Source organism: Artemia franciscana, chromosome 8 (genome assembly GCF_032884065.1).
Source record: "Artemia franciscana chromosome 8, ASM3288406v1, whole genome shotgun sequence".
In the NCBI taxonomy this organism is placed as follows: domain Eukaryota; kingdom Metazoa; phylum Arthropoda; class Branchiopoda; order Anostraca; family Artemiidae; genus Artemia; species Artemia franciscana.
In genome coordinates this window covers 23,705,949-23,724,364 of record NC_088870.1, presented here as the reverse complement: position 1 = coordinate 23,724,364, position 18,416 = coordinate 23,705,949, and the positions used below count along the sequence as shown (strand labels likewise).

Sequence of the window (18,416 nt, the reverse complement as noted above, 5' to 3'; positions counted from 1 at the left end):
GATATGTATGACAATAACGCTGCTGCGGTTAAGGTAGGAAATGAGGCTAACAGCTGGTTTCGTATTAAATGAGAAGTTAAGCAGGGTTATGTTCTATCCCCCTTTATATGGATCATTTTGATGGACTTCGTCTTAAGGAGCACAGGAAAGGCAATGTGAGACCACGGAATCAAACGGGGAAGAAAAACTCCTGGATTTAGATTATGCTGTTGATGTAAGCATCCTAGATGAAAATGTGAGCAAAATGAATAAAAATTTTGACTTTTTGCGAGTTCAGGGTGCTAGAATAAGTTTGAAAGCTAATGTTAAGAAGACTAAGTCACGAAGGCTAGAAATAAGAAAAATGAAAATGGTGACGTTTGGTAACGAAAAGATTGATCAGGTGGGCACCTCCACTTACCCTGGTATTATTAGTTAAGACGGTGGGAGCAGTGAAGATGTTAAAAGTAGAATAGCCAAGGCTCAGGGTATTTTTTCGCAGTTAGAAAAAAGTCTGGAAGGATAGGAAGATAAGTCTGCAAACCAAGACTAGAATATTGGAAGCTAGAGTGATTACAGTGGTCAAATATAGCTCTGAAGCATGGGCACTCTGAAAAGCCAATGAAGATATGCTAGATGTTTCCAGAGAATTTGCCTATGGATTGTTCTGGGTACCCGGCTGACTGACTATATTTTAAACAGTTGGCTGTACGAAAAATGTGGCTCAATCCCGCTTTCTTGGACTATAATGGAAGAAAAGTTGAGATGGCTAGGGCACGTTCTGGAGATGAAGGATGACAGATTGCCAAAGATTGTCCTTTTCGGTGAACTGTCTAGGGTGAAATGAAAAGCAGGTCTTTCTCGTCTGGGATGGGAGCATGTCATAAAGAAAAATTTAAAGGAAAGGTGAACTTCCTGGGAGTTTGTAAAGAGGGAGGCTTTGAATAAATTGGGATGGCGGAGGAGCGTGCATAGCCGTGTTGGCCTCAGGCAGCTTGGTGCTGCGGCGAGTTTTTGTTTTTAGTAGTAGTAGTAGTAGTAGATTCAAGGTTGGGGCGGAGGGAGATAATTTTTTCAAAATCTAGGGGTGTCAGTGTATAATTTAGCTCTGAGATAACTTGTTCGTTTAGTTTGACCTTCTGTTCTTGTTACAGGCGAGCTTTAGTTTTCCCTCTGACGCTGCAAACGAAATATCCGAGGAAGCAAGAGACTTGATAAAGCAACTAATATGTAGTGCAAATCAGCGACTTGGAAGAAATGGCCTTAGCGACTTTAAGGTAAGTGAACCAACTCGATCTTTGACGAGAAAATCGAACTGGACGTTTGGTGCCAAGGTCTCATTTAACTTTGTAGTTTATCATCGGGTAATAGTTACGGAGCAATAAAAATTGCAATGTTTGTCCGCCCCGAACCCTGTAAAGGCGTCACTAATTTCCTAACTGCTAATCCGTTTTAAGCTTGACCAAGTTCCCATATGCTTTTTTAACACTATATGAATGAATATGTTATATTGTCCACTTTAAAAATACAAAATTATAAGTGGAGTAATAAAAAAAAAACACCAATAAAGAAAAAAAAATACTAATAAAGAAAAAAACACTGATAAAGAAGAAAAAACGTTAATAAACAAACAAACAAAGGTAAGGAATTAAAGCACACTTCTAATAAATACAAATTATCACTTGATGAACGAACTACATATCACGAGACTAACTACATAAACGACAAACGAATCCGTGGAGACTCTTGCAAATGACCTAAAGCTCGTTTATACCCATGTTGTTCGATTTGGACACACATAGTGCACGATCTATGACAGAATATCTTCGGCTAGGCTCAGAATTTGAATACAAAGGTATCCTACTTGTAAAATCTGGTGCGCGTTCTCCGTCTTTCGGTCATTGCGAGTATTTCCCAAAATGGGGCCATGCACAAAATATGAGGTGTTACAAGCGCATTAAATAGGTAACTCAGAATACGGCGATTTAAGACATTCTTCAGTATGACTGCTTTTCCGTACCTGGAGCACACATTTTTGTAAACATTTTGGCAGATAAGTCCTTGCATCATCCTTGAATTGCAGCCATATTCAACTCTTATGTATCCCAACGAGTTACTACGACGGATAACTTCTCCCGATGATGTACGAATACAAGGATTGTGTTGCTGCTCATGACTAGAGTATACAAAAAACTCCGTTTTTGTAGGGTTTACTTTTAGGCTGATACTATTATATAGCCCAATGGTTTGAGAAAATTTCTCTTATAAATCTAATAAAGATGAGCTCAAAAGTAGGAGGTCATCTGCATATGAAATAAAAGACACATAAATGATAAGAATATTACCTTTCCCTCATATAAGACCGATCAAGCATGGTCACTTGATACCATTATTGTCTGTCGTCAATGTTCTGTTGAATGAATTTTATAAACCTGTCTAGTACTTAGGCTGGCAAAAGAGATTTTTATGCCCCCCTCCCATTGAGGCTGGACAGTTGCACACTATAAATTTAAGCCTAGTTGTTCGTTCTAAGCAATTTTGGTTTGGGGTGATATCTCATTGTGAAACATTGCTTAAGACATTAATCTAGGGATCCCTGTCATTCTCCTCCACAGATTTTGATTGGATCTTTAACTGAAAGACATAACCTGGATATTAACTACAACTTCTGAGTGTGTTTGGTTGAGATCTTACAACACTTTGTAGATACCTTGACAACTACAATTTATTTATCCCTCATTCCCTATCCACAGAGGCCAGATGAACCCTGGATTTTTAAAAATGTAAATTAGGACATTGGATGTTACCTGTAATCAAGTTTGGCTTAGATTGAATTGTCTCTGATTGATCTGTTGACGGAAAACATTTTGAATCCTATCCCCTACAGAGGTTGGATCGCATTCAAACCAAAAAAAAATCCACAACTTAAAAATCAGCCCTGACTTTAAGCCAGATTTTACCGATATCTGACAAACTTGTATTATAGATGTTCCGATAACAGGAATTTAGAAATTATCACCCTTTTACAAAACGTGATTGCGTCAAGATACCACAAAGCTCAACTAGGAAACCATTACTTCGAAAAAGTTCAAAGCCGTTCGTCAGTGATTTGTACTTGGTTTGATTGTTTACTATTGGTTTAATTTTTTTGTTTATTTGCTTGTAATTTTAGATTATTTCTTTATTGAAAGAATTTTTATGCTATTAAATTCTTTCCTTTTTTCAGCGTTGAGGACGCCTTGTTTGTATGTAAGAGAAATATTTGTTTGGTTGTTCTTCTTTTTCTTTGTACTGCCCACAGACCTGTTGTTTTTTGGATTTACTACTCTGATTTTAACTCTTTCTTATCGTTATTCTGGCTGGGACTTGACGTCCTCTTAGTGTAGAAGTGCTGATAGTTAGAATATAGAGGCTCCTACTTCCCCTACCCCACATAGACTGGAACGAGGTTGGACACCCAAAAGTCACATGTATGATACTAGCTCATATTTCTAACTGACTTTGGATGAGACCCGATAATTATTTCTGAAAAATGTCTTATGAAAAAAAATTAGGGTCACCCTTCCTCCTCCTCCACACAGGTCGAGTTGGCTACCGACTTCGAAAGGCAGAAATAGCATTTCAAAGTTTATTTCCGAGTAATTTTAATTTGATGGATGACTGACGGCCGTTTTGGTAGATGTAGGGATTGTAATAATGGTAATAATTTTGGGGCGCCCTCCCCTCACAGAGTTTTAACGGGCAAAGGTCCCTAAAAGCACAATTAATACACTTAATATTAGAGTTTAGCTGAGATCCATTAGTCCATACTCCTATATGTGTGGGGTGATGAGAATTCAGTTCCTTTCCCTAAAAAGGTTGTTTTAGGCTCTGATTCCCAAAATGTATTATTTTTATATGAGCTCTTACCCACACAAAGTTTCTTTAAGATCCAACACTTGTCAATGGTTAATTCTTTTAAGATCCAACTTCTGTTAATTAACCTGATGGCAAGAATTCATAAACTACAACCAAGACACTTGATTTTCCTTCCCACCAAGTTCTGTTGAGATCTGACAAATGTCTTGGTAGGCCTTTTGATAGCAAGAATTTAGAAATCTTTCTCCCGTGAACGTCAAAACGAGTAAGGGCTCTGAAAAAGTATACTTTAAATAATTACTGTTATTTTCGACCTAGCCTGGTCGATCTTTACTCTTAAAGATAGGTCTAGCCTATCTTTACTCTTCCGTTAATTATCCTGATGACAAGAATTTAGGCATCCCTCTTCTTTTTATAACGAAAGTCTCGTCGGCTCTGAATTTTTGAGTGCCATAACTAGAAATTTGTTTTCCTCAAAGTTTTTTTTAGATCCATCCATCGTCTCTGGTAGATTTTATAATGTCATACAATGTGAAAACTCTTCTTTTTTTCCTCCGCAGAGGCTGGACTGCGTTCATAAACCCCAAAGGCCCAAATGGAACACTTACTCTTACTTCCCGCAAAGTTTTATCGAGGTCTGACAACTCTTTATGCTAGATATTCCTAGGATATGAGTTTAGGACCCCTCTCCTCCCACTCCACAGAGATTGTTTGAGATATAGGCATTCAGAAACTATTGCTAGACTACCTACTCTTACTTCTCATAAAGTTTAGTTGAGATCTGTGAATCTTCTTCTGTTATATATCTCAATGACAAGAATTGATGAACATCACCCCCATAACACGTTTTACCTGTGCTAGAGCTCGGTTTTATTCGGCACATGACATAACTCGGACATTAGCTTCTATTTTCCGCCAAGTTTGGTCATTATCAGACTGTCGCTTTCTAGATGTCTTTTGACAATAATTTAGACCTTGATTTTTTTTTTCTGATGAGAAATTGAAGAAGGGATATTGCAGAAATTTTTCAAAAATGTAATTTCGTAAAAACAGAAATTTAGCCAATTGACTATATTCCGAGTAAGTCTTCAACCCCATTCTTCTTCTTCCGCTCAAGTTTTTTTTTTTTTTTTTTTTTTTTTTTGAGTTCTTTGAGGCAGTATATTTCTAGACCAAAATATTCAGTATTTTTCTTATTACTAATCTTGCAAAAAGTAAAAAAGAACTGGAAAGAAGGATCAAAGAAAATAAGATTTTAATGGAGAAGAAATTAAGATAATTTTAAGCAGTGAAAAAGGAAGGGTATTATACAAGTATTTCAGTCGAGACTTCATCTAAATTGTTCTCAGTGAAAAAAAAAGAATGATTTTAAACTGTGCCTATTTGGAGCTTCTAATTATTTGTAGTATAATTTAGCCATAATAAGGAAAAGCTTTTAAGACAAAAACAAAAAACGATGGAATATACTAGGAGAATAGAAATTTGAATAATTTCATCGTAAATAATTGATAATTAATTTTCACTTTTACTCTTTCCTGTGATCAACCTTGTAACCCCTTGTAGCCAACTCTGTAACGACCCCTAGAATTTCTGCCCACGCTAATTCATACTCATAATCATAAAAATACATTTTTGCTGTTTTACTAAAAGATTTATTTGTTATTTCGGTTATGTCAATGCCCCATCGCAATAGGTAGGTGATGTTGGATGTTTTATCCACTGGAAAAAATTTCAGTGGGAAGAACAAACCATTTAGCAATGTACAAGTTTTGCTCTCCACTTGTTTTTCTACTTTCTCTATTTGTTTCACCATGTTTTCGATACAAGTACTCTTTCCTGTTAGAATAAGAAATTAAAAAAGGAACGGACCTCTTTACCAATAAATAAAGAAATCACGAAGGGGAAGGGGGTTCTTTCTTCTTTAACTTCTTTTCGTATACTGTTTAAAGTTTTTCTGTTTACTAAAGATTTTTCTATTAATCTTGCTGATTTAACGACGAAATTAACAACGCCATCTGTTTTTTTCATGATTAAGTGCATTAAAGCATAACAGGAATTCAGCTAATGTATTCACCTAATTAGACATAGCACACTTGATCGATTTTTCTAATGTATTTTCCCATATCTGATCTTGTTCTCAAAATATCCAGCATATTCTGGTAAGAACAAGCTATTTTAGATTGGGGTTGCTGATATTAAAGTTTATCTTTACTATTTTATGTAGATTTAGAAATAAGTTCCATTGCTAAGTGTTTGTGATTATTTCTGTGCTTCAGTGATTCGTTTTGATGCGCCTCTGATTTTTGATTCTTTTTTATTTCTCTGATTCTTTTTGTGATTCACTGATAAAACACCTAACAATATTGCTAGAAACGCAATTTTCATTTTACGATACAATATTTGAACCATAGGAATTGTAATAGACTACAGAAATATAGACAGTTTGACTCTGAAAAAGAAATATTGACTTTGTTCAAGAGCTAAAGGCACGGGCTGCCAGGTGAAAGGATGCTGAGAAGCCGATGACACTGGGTTTCGCTTGTGTAAGCTAAGGAAATTACATAATAATAACTTTTGCTGTTATGGAACCAGATGAGTGTCTTCACGACAATAATTCAGTAGGAAAGGTTCTCTTCGTAGAGCTTATGAGGCCTTATACTAAAAACATATTTAGGGATTTGTTTAAGGGGGGCGGGGGAGTTGGCAACATTTTGAATGGAAGGAACCAAATTAAATAAATAACAGCAAATTTTGATTAAAATAACCATTATGCGCCTATACATGCCATTTTACCATGATGGTCTATCGCATAAAAAAACAATGTTTCATATGTAAAATCTCATTGGGCCCTGCCTTTTTGGCCTTACCAGTGTATTCTTATTCTCTTTTTAGAATCACCCTTGGTTTGTTGGTGTTAATTGGGATGCATTGCGAGATAGCGCTGCTCCTTACGTTCCCGATGTCTCTAGTCCTACTGACACTTCCAACTTTGATGTGGACGAAAATGATTTAAGGAGCTCAGATGTCGTTCCTCCAACTGCCAACCCAGTTTTCAGTGGCCTGCATTTACCGTTCATTGGATTTACTTACACCAAAGGAAGGTAAGCATTACTCTGTTCACTATCGCCATAGCACCTTTTCTAGATGAAAAAATTGCTTAGAGAAAGGAAAATAAGGAAACCACAAATTTAGGGGAAGAGGGAGTGGACTGGATGGTCCAAACAAGGGCCAAAATGCTCTTTTTTGTCATCACAGTTGAACTATATATATCCTTGAATATTGAAAAATAACATCGGTTCGCCTAAACATTGGGTTTCGCCTAAACAAAAGGACATATTTTTCAAATAGCTTGGAACTTACTTCCAAGTTCTAAGGGCAAAGGGGCCTTGATGTAAAGAACATATTTAAAATTGGGAGCAGAAGCCCCTGAAAAGGGTTGTTACAAAACTGTTCTGCAGTCGACCTGGAAAAGTTATTAGCCCAAGGAAACCTCAATGCGCAGAAAAAATTAATGAATATGAATGTGTCCCCAAACGGACCAAAAAGTTTTTATTCTCAACGGCTAGAAACTTACATCCGTAAGTACATTAGCCAAGAGGACTCGAATATACAAAAAAAGGCTCTGCCCAGGTTTAAAAAAATGTAACTATGAGTTTATTTTCAACCAGCTACAGGAAACCCAAATACGAATATGTGTCAAATGTGCCAAAACGTATTTTTTCTTATCAGCTGGAAACCTATAACCAAAAGTCTCTGGGTCATGAGGACCCCAATACATAAAAAATAAATAAAAATAAATTAACATCAACTTTTGTTCATCTGTAGATGAGCCAAAAAACTTTCTTTTCCAATCGGCCAAGACTCTGCTACTAGACTTCGAGCTACTAGACTTCGATGCTTTTGATTGCATCTTAAATCTCCTGGGTCAAATGAACACCAATGTAGAAAAACAAATCCAACTAATGAACTAAAATGAAACTCTTTGGATTCTTGACACTAGATAATATGTGCCTGCAAATTGTTGTCTCTAATCAGTTTGAAGTTTGAAGGACGTGTAGACAAGGTCAAGTAGACCCAAATGAGATTCAAGCATATTAAAAAAAAAAAAAAAAAAAAAAAAAAAAAAAAAAAAAAAAAAAAAAAAAAAAAAAATGTATCATTTCATGAGGCCTGGATCTTGACCAAAATATTTACTTTCTCGTATACCTTTCATCCTTAGGTCCCTGAAAAAAGGGAAATTGGATGTGCTTGTGGGTATCTATTAGCGTTAGAAAATCTGAATAATTGTTGGGAAAAGGAGAAAATACACTATCTTTAATGTTAATTACTTATAAGGCTTAGATTTATATTGAAAAGTAGATATAAAATATGATGTGTTATACACCTATTATTTATTTTAGTATCCTTTCGAAAAACGGCAATTTTGTGGCTCATACTCTGAAGTCGCCTTCGAATAACTTTGATGATGACACTGAACCATGTCCGACAAGTGAGGGTAAAAACGGTGATTCAAGTCCAGATTTGCGTCGTCTTCAAGACGAAGTGAACACGCTAACTAAGAAAAATGGAGGTAACATTCCTTGATCATAGAACTTTTTTGCTAGAAACGTTCGCAAGAATTTAACGGGGAGGAGGGGTAATTTATCAAAAAAGAGAAAGCACGTGACTTGTGTGGGATCCAAAGGAAATGATTTGGACATTCTTAACGATCATGGAATTTTCTCTTTATTTTCCTGCATATGTGCCTTATTTCGGTTGACTTTTTGGCCACGGCATACATTATACAATAAAGCGGAACAAATCCAAAATGAATTTTGAGTTTTTAGCTGTCAGTGACCATTTGTGCGAGTTTTTTTCTTATAAGGCTTGGCAAAAATATTTTTGATATCAAAAGCTCCCAACTGTGTTTGCAGTTGAGAAAGGAAATGATGTACAAGACTAAAAATCAAAACAGAGAAAAAAGGAGGATAATCGCAGCCACCTAAAAACAAAAGAACACAATTGAAAATTTTTAGTTCAAACCTTCGCTCAACTGTCTAGTGCAGGAATAGCAATGAAAAAAAAATCAAATTAAAACGACATTTTGTGGATAAGCTTTTTGATTTCAACTGTCTCCTTAAAAACTTTTATGAGACTTTTAACGGGAGAATAATAGAGGTGTGATAAAAATGAATGGAGTAGTCTTGGTTATATTGGTTTGCTGAGCCAAGGCGGAATTAAAACTCTCTTGCCTTTGGCATAGTTTCATAGCTGTGCTGATTGAAGATTTATTTTCTGATAGCCTCTCTCCTACTTGCTGATGGCTGCTTCCAATACAGAAGCAAGCGGAAGAGGGGCTTCTATAAACACCACTACCTAGAATGAGACTGTTTTTTTTTCTGAGTACTTCGGTATTTTTTATATTAAAGTTTTTTTTTCTTTCTCCCCATTTCGTCGCTCAGATTAGGAACATAGGGTAAAAAAGTGATTTTTTTTTCTTATCGCTCACCAAAGAGATGCTTTTAGCTGGACCTTGTGTCTAATTTAAACATGAGGTGTGACTATAAAAGTATAATAGTCGTAAATCTAACATATAATATAAGATAATATATAAGTAAATATATAAGATAATATATAAGATATAATATAAGTAAATATAAGATAAGATAGTAAATATAAGTATAAAAGTAGTAAATATAAGAGGGGCTTCTATAAACACCACTACCTAGAATGAGACTGTTTTTTTGTTTTTTCTGAGCCGTACTTGAATCAGCTCTATTTTGTTTATATTAATTTTTTTTTCTTTCTCCCATTTCGTCGCTCAGATTAGGAACATAGGGTAAAAAAGTGAATTTTTTCTTATCGCTCACCAAAGAGATGCTTTTAGCTGGACCTTGTGTCTAATTTAAACATGAGGTGTGACTATAAAAGTCACACCCCATGTTTGAATTCAACCAATCAGATTATAGGCGAAACGTTAAGGACCGCTGCTGTTGAATCCACGTTTCAGCTGATTTGCTGACTCGTAGGCACTGTATGCAGCCCAATTTCTTCATAGCAGTGAGTAACATAGAGAAATTCTACCACCAGCTATGAGGAATAAAGTAAGCACAAGATCAGCTAACAAAGTTAGACTGGAATTGCCTACTCCAAGAACTAACCGTTTTGCCGATTCGTTCGTTCCTTTTTACATGTCAGTGTTTAGTAAGCTATAGTCTCGTATTTTTTCTTTCTTTTTTTTTTGTTTCGTTGTAAGTACTAGCGTCATTTAGTTGGAATTTTTGTTCTAAACTATGATTGTATAAACAAAACTATTCTATTCTTACAACTTGAATCAAACAGTTCGTGATAATGAACTGTAGTAAGGAGCGACCCGGCTCAATAGTAAACGAAACTCTAAAAAACGGAATTTTGATGCTAAAAGATACATCAAAAGAATAAGATTTTCATGCTGATTTTAAATATATAAGTTTCATTAAATTTAGTCTTTGTCATCAAAAGTTACGAGCCTGAGAAAATTTGCCTTATTTTGGAAAACACCATCGCATTCAGCGTATCAGAGAACCCTACAGCAAAAATTTCAAGCTCCTATCTACAAAAATGTGGAATTTCGTATTTTTTGCTAGAAGACAGATCACGGGTGCGTGTTTTTTTTGTTTTTTTTTGTTTTTTTTTCATCCAGGGGTCATCGTATTGGCCAAGTAGTTTTAGAATGTTGCAAGAGGGCTCATTCTAACGGAAATGAAAAGTTATAGTGCCCTTTTTAAGTGACAAAAAAAGTGGAGGGTGCCTAGGCCCCCTCCCACGCTCATTTTTTTCCCACAGTCAACGGATCAAAATTTTGAGATAGCCGTTTTGTTCCGCATAGTCGAAAACCATAATAACTATGTCTTTGGGGATGACTTACTCCCCCACAGTTCCTGGGGGAGGGGCTGCAAGTTACAAACTTTGACCAGTGTTTACATACAGCAATGGTTATTGGGAATTGTACAGACGTTTTCAGGGGGATTTTTCGGTTTGGGGGTGGGGTTGAGGGTAGGGGGCTATGCGGGAGGATCTTTCCTTGGAGGAATATGTCATGGGGGAAGAGAAATTCAATGAAAAGGGTGCGGAATTTTCTTGCATTACTATAAAAAAAAACAATGAAAAAATAAACATGAAAAAGTTTTTTCAATTGAAAGTAAGGAGTAGCATTAAAACTTAAAACGAACAGAGATTATTACGCATATGAGGGGTTCTAAAAAATACTTTAGCATAAAGAGCGAGGTATTTAGGAGGAGATAAATACCTCGCTCTTTATGCTAAAGTATTTTTAGTAATTTCAACTATTTATTCTACGGCCTTTCTGATTCAGGGGTAATTCTTAAAGAATTGGGACAAAACTCAAGATTTAGCGTAAAGAGGTATTAACGAGGGGACAAACCCCCTCATATACATTATAAAAATATAAGAATATAAAAGTTTGTTACGTAAGTTAATTCTTAAGTTACGTATATTTTTCACTAATAAAAACGTTTGTTAAAAATAAAAAATTTTAGTTGCCTTTTTAAGTAACCGAAAAACTGGAGGGCAACTAAGCCTCCTTCCCCACCCCTTATTTCTCAAAATTGTCTGATCAAAACTAAGAGAAATCCATTTAGCCAAAAAAAAAAAGAATTAATATGCAAATTTCCTTGTAATAATTTATGTAGGGAGAGTCAAAATCAAGCATGCATTAATTCAAAAACGTTCAGAAATTAAATAAAAAAAAAACTAGTTTTTTTTAACTGAAAGTAAGGAGCGACATCAAAACTTAAAACGGACAGAAATTACTCCGTATACGAAATGGGTTGTCCCCTCCACAATCCCTCGCTCTTTACGCTAAAGTTCGACTCTTTGCCACAGTTCTACTTTTTAAAACAATTAGAAGCTTTAGTGTAAAGAGCGAGGGATTGCGGAGGGGACAACCCATTTCATATACGGAGTAATTTCTATTCGTTTGAAGTTTTAATGTCGCTCCTTACTTTCAGTTAAAAAACTAGTTTTTTTATTTAATTTGGACAAAGCACGCATATGAACAGCAAATGATCCAATAGTATTAGAAAGGAACAATAATATTTAATGGTAATGACGAGAGTTCCGTCAAAGAGACCAATCCGTCAAAGAGACACCTAAGTCTTATTCTTTTGGGGTCTATCACATTATCAGACGCTTAAAAATTGAACAAATGAATTATTTATCAGACGCTTAACAATATAAGACCCAGATTGTATTCCAGTTAGCTTCATAGCGTGAATGGGGGTAGTAAAGTCCGCCTTTCCTTCAAACAAGTTTTGTGCTCATGTAGAGGTACAATTGAAAAACTTGCTTCTGCTTGATTTGATTATCAGACAACAAAAGAAACTCATAATAATAAATAAACGCTACGTAAATATCTAAAATGTTCAACATGATGTAGATAGATAGGGAAAGATAATAGTAGAGATATAAGTGACATCAAAAGAACGTAAATCAATCATGATAAATGGTCTACATAAAACTTGAATTCGTTTAAATAGAAGACTATGAATTTTATCCATTAGTTACAACAACGAAAAATTCAGACATTAGTTGTTAAAGCATTGTTAAATCCATTTCTATGTCATTCCTGACGGTTGATTTAATTTCAGAAGTGAAATAGATGGCATTCCCGTATTTGCGAAACAATTGAAATTTCCGCAATTCTACTCTCGGATTGATGTCAATCAGTCTAGCCCACCGAGCTGGTACCAGAGTTATTATTTTATTTATAATATGTCCAGAGATTGTTTTAAACCTTATTAAAATACCTATAAAATTAACCTATTTTTCTGCGTTTTCAACCAATTTTTAATAATAATGAAAACAAAAATGTAAAGTATATTTTGTATAATCTAGGACCATGTCCCAAACTTGAATTGAATTCTTTATGTAATGACATGTGTAAAATAGTGTAATATCGGATTTTTACTCCATAAATGTAAAATTTATCCCAAAAGAAATATATTCTCAATACTTTACTTTTTACTAGAGAAAAAGAGCCCAATTACGAGCTAGAACCCGCGACCTCGAGATTGGGAGTCTGATGCTTTACCCACGATGCTAGTCTTGCTTTTAGTTGTTTTTTTTTTTAGTCTAATACCTTTTTTAAAAGCGATTGGAGGGTATCCAGCCTCCCTTCCATTCCCTATTCTGTTATTTTGATCTATATTTTGAGAAAACCATTTATGTGTTCACGTGATTTTTTAAATCATCTGCAATGTCTTGAGAATGACATGTGGCATCAAATTGAAACTTCCACAATGCATGGGGTAGGAGATTCAAGTGGATTTCAAGCGTTTACTTGAGGGGGGAGAGGAAAACCGAATTGCACATATGTATCCAGGACATCGAAATAGCATATCCGCAATATGTTAGAAGTGGGCTTGGGAAATAGAGTTGAAACCTGAAAGAACAGTTGGTGAAAGGAAGGGAAAATGGTAGAGCAAGAGAACTTATAATTTTGTGCTGGGAAGATGCAAAACAACTCTTGTCGATCCATCAAAAAAATTTTACACCGTGAGCTCCTATGGAACTTCGAGATAGGGACAGAGAGAGATAGAAATATCAAATTGGCAATGGGCCTAAGGGCCCTGCTTGAACTTCAATCTCTTTGTTAGTTATGATAACTCTATATTAATGCATAAATATATAATAGAGAGTCTTTTTTTTTGTTGGCGCTGCAAAAGCTTCGCTTGAGGGCACCTTTCATAGATTTGACATTTTGTGGTCTCAAACCACATTTCTACACAAACTAACTACAATTTCGTCATTGTTTATACCGTAATTCGGAAAAATCATACGCGTTGTATTGGGAATGTTTTTCGTGGTAATTATTTTGTGCATTTTGCTCGTTTCTTTGCATTCTAATTCTTGTTTTCTTTTAGAACTAATGCGTCAATTAACGTCTTTAGACGAAGAACTTAGGGATATCACGAATGGGGCTAGAATTCTAGAAACCTCTGAAGCTGAAAAAACGCAGAAAGTTCGGGAATTGGAAAAATTGGTTAGATCATTGAAAACTGAAAGAGATGAAGCTCAAAGAGTAAGTCTTTTAAAGTGACTTTCAAGTAAGATTCTCTACTCAAGTAAGATTCTACTTCAAGTAAGATCATACTCGATGATCTGTGGTTAGTCCTGTCTGTTAAATCAGTTTCACCTGTATTTTGAGTGACTTGCCTGTTCAGCAACCGAATATTTTTCACAGACAACATTGGTTAACATTAAGAAATGGGAACAGCAAGTTACGTTTGATTTGTTTTTGGCAAAAAAATTCACGCTAATGCTGTTTAGGTAGATGTCATCAGCCCCTATGTAGCTGACTGGCCTTAATCACAGCAGTTGGGTTCTCCACATAGAATAGAATATATTTATTCACTACAATAGCCGGAGCTAGCATTAGCATGTCATGACAAAAATAATTTATGCCTTCAAAAACACCTACAGGAAAATTTAAACAAACATTATATTAATCAAACACATATTAATCAAACATTAAATATTAGTCGCGTCAATATTATTAAAATGACGGGTAAAATATGGAACAAATGATATGCGATCTCTCAGTACTATAGGCTGAGCAAGTCAGTAACTGTAGACAATTCTTTTTTATTTATCGGAGTCTAGTAACTGGTCCTTCAGTTGGGGGGCTCTCAAGGTTGGGTGGTAGACGACAATGAGTTGGGGAATTCAAACTATTTAGTCCAAATCTATATGTTAAGCCATGTCTACGACTATCAAGTGAGTCCAAATTGAGTTGTTTAAGCGCATCCTCGTAAGTTGAGTAGTTTTGTCCAACTATAATTTTTACAGCTCTTTTTGTATCGTCTCAAGTCTATCTGTTTGATCTTTTGTCAATCCCGGATGCCAAGCAGGGCATGCATACTCAAGAGAAGGTCTAACATAGCTGCAGTATATAGACTTTAAAACCTCAGTTGGTGTACCAAATCTTTTAGGTTGGAAAATGAATGTAAAAGCGAGGCGCCTTTTTTAGTCAGATAGTCAACGTGCGATTTCCATCTTACATCATCGTCCAAAAAAATCCCAAGTATTTTAACAGTTTTCTTTGTTGGCAGTATGGAATTATGAGAAGAGTGGTTGTTACCCTTTAGGAAGGAAAACATCATATAAGAGCTCTTAGTTTCACTGACCGTCAGTTTTACCTTTCCTAATTCAGCTTTTAGATCATGATAGATTTTGGTCAAGTCAGACTGTTCAGTAGTTGGAGGGCTTAGTCGCAGTGATAAAACAGTTAAATCATCAGCAAATTTAAAACGCTCACGAATTATTGTTAAAATACGGTTAAAAACAATAAGAAAAGAAAGCGGGCCTAATTTAGTCCCTTGTGGCAAACCACAAAAAATATTTACAAATTCAGATGGCTCATGATCAGGAAGTTGGACACTCTGAGATCTTTCAAAAAAAAAACTAGCGAGCATTCGTACAACAAATGGACGGGCACCCATAGCCTTTGCTTCTTCCACAACTACATTATGATCAAGACTATCAAAAGCCTTAACTATGTCTGCAAATAATGCATCAACATAGGCCCCATTATTTTCTAAGTGCTTAGGGATAGTATCCAACAATGCAACCAAATAATGAACAGTACTATGCCCGGATCTAAATCCAAATTGTTGGGGATCAATATTATCATTTATGTCCTCAAATAAACAATCAAAAATAAAACTTTCAAATACTTTTGAGAGAGCTGGAGTTTTTGAAATCGGCCTCATCTTGGTTATATCTTTAGGTGCCTTGCATTTGGGGATTGGCGTTACATACGCCTGTTTAGAAATACATGGGAAAACACCATCAATAAAACACTGGTTAAAAATTGCTGTTAAAGGAGTAGATAAAAGATCAGCACACTCAATAATCAATTTAATTGGTATCTCACTAGGATAACTAGATTTACGAGAATCAAGTGCCTTCAACTTTTTAGCAACTGAACAAATCTCTAGTATAGGGATATATGAAACTGAATCATTCGGTGGTAATTTTCTTAGTTGCGGATGAATTTTACAAATTGATGCAAAAAAGTCATCAATTTCATTAGGTAACAGGGGTTTACCATTGCCATCTCTCACTTCAACTCTGGTTACTTTTTTGCCGATAATGTTCTGAACTAAGTCATGGAACTTCCTTGGGCTGGATTTATATATTTTGCTTATTATTTTAGACCCATACTGCTTACGTGAACATCTTATTTTATATACAATTAAATTTCTTACTCTTTTGAAATCTTTTACGGGTCCAGTTAAATGCAATTCGTTTCTCACATCAGATTCCGAATCTCTTCAGTAATCCATGGTTTATCATCAGATTTCACAATTTTTTTTTTTTGTGGGAAAATTGTGCTTAGGAAAAAATTGTACTTAGAAAATTGCACATTGTAGTTAGGAAATTATTGTCATGCTTAGTTTTTGGTTTGATTTATGTCGTTTGTCTTTACGCTATTGATTTTGTGTTTAGTATAAACAGGATAAAATGTAACAGTGGTATCTTTAAGTTATAAACAGTTGTTCCAATTCTAATCATAAAATAAATAAAACTTTTTAGTATATGTGTCTATGTATTATAGATGGAAATGATCATCCTAGTTATCATTTAAACTGTATTCTAAAAATCACTTATCTGCCTAATTGGGGCTAAATTTTAAATCTGTGCGAAAATTGTCCTAATGCAAGCTCTAAATTTTGTATGCTTTGTTCACCCAGAGACAGTTGGCCTTGATTACATTCCACATTACCTTCAAGCTCAATAATAATAAGATTTGTCTGCATAAAAGTAAGGTTTTTCTTCATCATACTGATATATAGTGGTCAAGACCAGTTTTGTTTCTTCCTTAGCACTTTTCTTCGATTATAGAGTAAACATTTTTCGTTACTGAACCACCGGTTTGAAGTTACTCAAAATTAATATTTGAATCGTTGTCGGGAGATATTTCAATCTCATTTGCTTTTCTAAATTAAAAAAATAAAACAACCCTTTCTGTTCAAATTTGGTTAAATTGTAAATTGCTCTGATACAGCTATTGAGTTAGTGATATGCGCCATACCTGAATGTTTTCTTTTTTGAAATCTTCGTTAATTTTAAACTCAACTTATTTACCTTACTTTATTTCAGGAACTGGCTGAAGCAAATGAAAAACTACGTTTGCAGTCTAAAGAACTACAAGATGCTCTGAGTCAGAGAAAGCTTGCTATGTCTGAATATACGGAAATTAGCGATAAGTAAGTGACAAACCTAAAGAGATTGCAATCATGAAGACTCTAAACTTTTGTCCAAGTCGAATTAGCTAACTCTATTCGCAGTGGAATCTCAAGCTAGAAATTTCCCGTGTTTGTGAAGAGGGCTACACGACCCCTATTTTCAGACTACCTTAGGTTTGATTTACGAAAAAAACTTACGGAAGACCCATATCCACGCACACATTTTAGGTGTGTGTTAAGTATGGATGCATTTACGTTTTATACGTAAGACCAGTCTTAAACTAAGAGCGAGTCGGAGGGGCTGATTTTTGAAAGGATTTGAATATTTAAAGGGTATTTTTTAACTGATAATGCTATATAAAAAAAAAAACTGTTTGAAAATGCTGGAAATCTATTTTGTAGTCCAGGTTGTTTTATCATCCACATTTTTACATATTCCTTGCCATTGCAGCATCTTAATATCTGGGATAGAGCTTGGCTTGTTTGGACTACTCAATGCTTAGAATAGCGTCCTCGCTCACCACTGTCAATAGCCATGTTATTTTGACCCTGCATCTTCCGAATTTGGCAAAAAAAAATACGAAAGTTGAATTACCAGCAACAATTTTTATGATATAATTGTCGAGAAAAGTTTTTACCCCCGTTTTCCAACAAAATTGTAAATGATCTCGGCTTAAAATCTAAAAAAAAGGCACTGAAAAATTGCGTAATGTTATCTCAACACTCAGCTGTAAATAACCCATGAAAGTGGCCTGAGCTGGTTTTATAGGATTATTAATTTTTTGTCATTAGAGTTCTGACTCTTTGATTTTTTCCCTTTTTTTCGGGGAAAGGGATTTTCAACGAGGATTGAACTGCCCGGAAGGTATGTTCCGCGGGAGATATTTTCTATGGAAGATTTGGGTGGGGGGAAGAGGTAATATTCCATTGATAGAGAGCCGAATTTCCCGGATTTGGAAAACGACCAGAAACTAAATTTTTTTAAAACAAGTTTTTTCTGCTGAAAGTAAGGAACAAAATTACAACGAACAGGAATTACTCCGTCTATGAGGGGGGTTATCTTTTCCTAAATGCCTCACTCTTTACACTGAAGTTTGATTTTTTTTTTTTTTTCAATTATTTAAGAACGACTCCTGAAACACAAGGGTCGTTTAATTAGAATAAGATACTTTCTAAAGTGTTATAAGACTTTGTGTAAAAGGTGAGGTGTTTAGGAGGGGGTTACCAGCCTCCTATCTTTCAGCTCCTAAAATATGTTTTTTTATCTATTATGTTTAAATAAAGGATTACCGGAAGTTAGCGTGACGTGTCAAACATTTCTATATATATATATATATATATATATATATA

At 35.1% G+C, this 18,416-nt stretch overlaps 1 protein-coding gene across 1 annotated transcript in view; it reads left to right on the top strand.

Moving 5' to 3' along the window:
* Positions 1–18,416, top strand: part of LOC136030161 (serine/threonine-protein kinase Genghis Khan-like) — a gene marked incomplete in the record, with an annotated part of 195,824 nt that overhangs the window by 75,911 nt on the left and 101,497 nt on the right. Inside the window, 5 exon segments of the mRNA XM_065708888.1 lie at positions 1,134–1,256; positions 6,730–6,938; positions 8,238–8,407; positions 13,740–13,897; positions 16,981–17,087. Coding sequence (XP_065564960.1) covers positions 1,134–1,256; positions 6,730–6,938; positions 8,238–8,407; positions 13,740–13,897; positions 16,981–17,087 — 767 coding nt within the window.